The 3,437-nt window shown below is 59.1% G+C and overlaps 1 protein-coding gene across 1 annotated transcript; it reads right to left on the reverse strand.

The window, feature by feature from the left end:
- Nucleotides 1-1,456: 1,456 nt before the first annotated feature.
- On the reverse strand, nucleotides 1,457-3,091 carry SPRG_20087 (hypothetical protein; the record flags this gene model as incomplete). The annotated part of the gene is made up of 5 exons (XM_012344926.1): nucleotides 1,457-1,730; nucleotides 1,792-1,924; nucleotides 1,972-2,056; nucleotides 2,106-2,617; nucleotides 2,641-3,091. The coding sequence occupies 5 exons, from the start codon at nucleotides 3,089-3,091 to the stop codon at nucleotides 1,457-1,459; spliced, it is 1,455 nt and encodes a 484-aa protein (XP_012200316.1).
- Nucleotides 3,092-3,437: the final 346 nt, after the last annotated feature.

The raw sequence follows: 3,437 nt of genomic DNA on the forward strand, positions 1-3,437 counted from the left end.
TTTGCCGAACGCTGTCGGCGGTGGCCGCATCACGTGTACTGCGCCGAGAAGCCGGATCCATTTCATTCACGACTTGCGCGACACGAGCCCAAGTTGTCGCAGAAGGTTCTCGCACGGCAACCTTGAAGAGCTGGTCCAATGCCGCTTGGCTCAGCGTGTTGGCGCTCACGTAATGTCTTACTGCACGACACCAGACGCCATACGGGGGGACGTTAGTGTCTCATCGCGGAGCTTCGTGGCGTCCGCAATCATCTGGTCGATGGGCTTCTCGTTGCGATGGCTTGCTTTGCGCTTCCTGGCCATGGCACGCTCGACCAACGGCTTTTGTCAATTGTTGCTTTTTGCCAGGCATCCAGCCAATCAGCGAGCTTTAACCTCGTGACATACATTCCTAAACCACGTGGTTACCGTTTGACGAATCAAATCATTCTGCACCCTAAATCAACCAATCAGCACGAACCAGAACGACAGACCAAGGAAGTCGCTGCGAACCACGGTCGCAAGTATACAGATCGCGTCCTTCCTGGCCTTTCTACCCTTCGATGGTTCACGCTGGAGGTCGACTCTGAACGGTGGAGCTCACCCACAACGTTGACTCGCCCGATGCATCCTGATATGTACCCTCTCCATCATCACTGCATCGTCAGAAAGGATGAATTGATCTGAATAGGGATTGCAAATTGGAGGCGTGAATGATGGTAGCCAGTGGGGTGTTGTACATGTACGTCAAAGATACCGCGCCTTGCTATGGGGCAACCCCGGCCGTGTCAAGCTGTCCGCGGCAATACGTAGGGTATTCTACGCTAGCCGTCACGTGGTGGTCTTAGAGGTGACGCGTCGGATGCGCCGCCTCGCAGTGTCAAGGTGCAACGGAACGGACGCTTCCGCGGAAGCAACGCAAGGTTGTCGCGAGTAGCCATGGGGCCACCGCGATATCTCGTGTCATTACGCGCACTCGGGCCGGCGGTATCACAGGATACGCTTGCCCGCCCCCACAGCAACGAGGTACGACGCCTGCACAGTATCCAAACCGACAGCGATTCCAGGATAGCAACCATATCCAATCCACACCGAGTATCGTATCCGATCCACCGAATACCGTATCCGATCCACCTAGAGTGTCCTATTCCGTACATGTAATACGATGTCGACCGCACGTGTTTTGAGATATTACGCAGTGGGCTATTTGGTCGCGCCATGCTTGAGAACGGCGCGGCCGAGTTCCCCGACAAAGATGCTGCCTTGCGTGGGCCTACTCCTTGACGCTGTTGGCGCGGTGCGTCCTAGCCGTCGCCGCCACCGTGAAGGGCCCGCCCAGTGGGTGCGAACGGTCTTACCGGAGGTACTTGAGGTCGAAGAGGGGTCGGTTGCAGCGGCAGTCCTCCTTCTCGAAGGCCAGCGTCGGTGAGTACACAAATGAAACAAGGGTGGATAGGGACACAGATAAAGATACTTACTAGGCATACCCGTGCTTGAGCTTTCGGATGCCGTTGATCACTTTGCGTGTCTTGGAGATGTAGACGCGGTCAAGGCTCGACCGCATCTCGATCTCCATGTCCTCAATGAGGTGGCCCATGCTGGTGAGGTGCGCGCTGGGGATGTCAAAGGGCAGGACCTTCTCCGTTTGCCGTGTCAAGTTGCCGTCGAGGTTCAAGTGGCCGAGCTCGTTGCGGTTGACGTCCATTGTCACGAGGATCTTTGTCGTGAGCTCGTACACGGCTTCTCTCGCGCTCTTCTATTAGACCTCAATGACGTGGATCGAGCTCCACCCGCCGTTCTGGACGAAGCTACGATAGCGTCGTCGTTACGTGAATGCTACTGCGATCAAGGAGGCGGTACCGCTGCTGGTGCACGTCCTTCTTGATGAGAAAGCACGCGGCAAAGCCCGGCTCCAAGTCCCACTTGTAGACGGACGAGATGCCACCTGGCATTGGGCCATGAGCCTGTATGTAGCATCGCATGAAACAGTACCTTGGTAGTACATCTCGCGGTACACGTCAAAGATTTCATTGGCTTGGATCTCGAGCTGGCGCAGACTGTCGGACGGCGTGAAGCCCTCTTTCGGTCTCGTCCGAGGCGTCATCGTTTGTGGCCACGCTGTCGACACTGCGCGCGTCGACGGTTGTTGGCGTCATGGACGCACGAATGGCTGCTGGAAGCTGGAGCGTCGGGTACGAGAGGTGCGTTGTGACCTCGCACGTTCCGCGATGTCGGTCGCCGCGTGCGAGCCGGATGTCGCCAGCTTCGCCCCAGTTGAAGCCCCACGCGTTGCGCACCTTGAAAAAGTCAATGGGCGCCGAGCCGAAGCCAGTGTCTTGGGTGCCGTAGCCAATGACGAGAACGGCTTGGCCGCCTGGTTGGTCCGGGTACCCGGCGGGGCACCAGGAAATGACGCCGCCAGCGTACAGTCGCCACGAGATGTTGGACGTCGTGACGTACGCCACAACCGGCTGCTTCTGGAGCTGCTCGACGAGCGCGTCGTCTCCGCTGGCTTCGAAGACGTTCCCGACTTGGAGCGAGATGGACCCGTCGCACTTGGAGTTGTCGCTGCAGATCGACACCGAGCCCGAGGCGCCCGAGACGTATGGGATCGCCGATCGCGAGCACACCGAGTGGGCTGCGAGACGAGCCACTTCATACCCGTGGTCGCAAAGCCACCGCGGCAGCCGTTGGCGCCTCCGGGCGTCGTGCAGCTCAGTACTTGCTGCTCCGAGAGGTCGATGGCCTCGCCGGTCGCGAGACAGTGCGCCGAGGACACGACCGCTGCCGCGGCGATCGCCCAATGGCTCCGACACTTGCCCATGGTCTTGACTGGCGGCACACAAATCGACTGCTTGGTCCAATCGACTGCCTTGACGACGGGGCCACCGAGAGCCGTATGATTCGTCCGGGTGGCGGACGACAAGCGCTCCGGCAATGGCCTTGCCGAGACCATTGCGAACCGCACAAACTCTTCGTCCGTGAGCAGTGCAAACTTGGTCAAGTGGCTGAACGTCGCGTGTGGATTGGCCTCCTGGAGGGATGGCAGCATCGCCTTTGCCGCTCGGATGCGCCGAAGGAGCTCGTCGCGGTACGGCTTGACCGACGCCATGGCCACGCGCACGTCGTCGTCGCTGCACGTTGCATGACGCGGGTGCGTCACCGACACGACACGGCCGCGTCGGCACCTCGTATCGAGCAAGGCCCACCGTTGTCGTCTGAAATGATGACGTGGCAGCCTCCTGTCGAGCACGTCACCGAGAAAAATACAGCGTTGTCCATTCTGGTGTCGTAGACACGTGCATAGGTTGTCGCCGGTCCCAATACGAGGGATAGGTTTCTACGAGGGGTAGGTTTCCCGGTCGAGCCAGTCCAGTGGAGAGTATAGCGCGTGTAAAGGGTCGAGGCGCCTTTGTACGGCCGCGCCAGAATTTATCTACGGTAGGGACTTTGAACGT

This window comes from Saprolegnia parasitica (assembly GCF_000151545.1).
Source record: "Saprolegnia parasitica CBS 223.65 unplaced genomic scaffold supercont2.20, whole genome shotgun sequence".
NCBI lineage: Eukaryota > Oomycota > Saprolegniomycetes > Saprolegniales > Saprolegniaceae > Saprolegnia > Saprolegnia parasitica.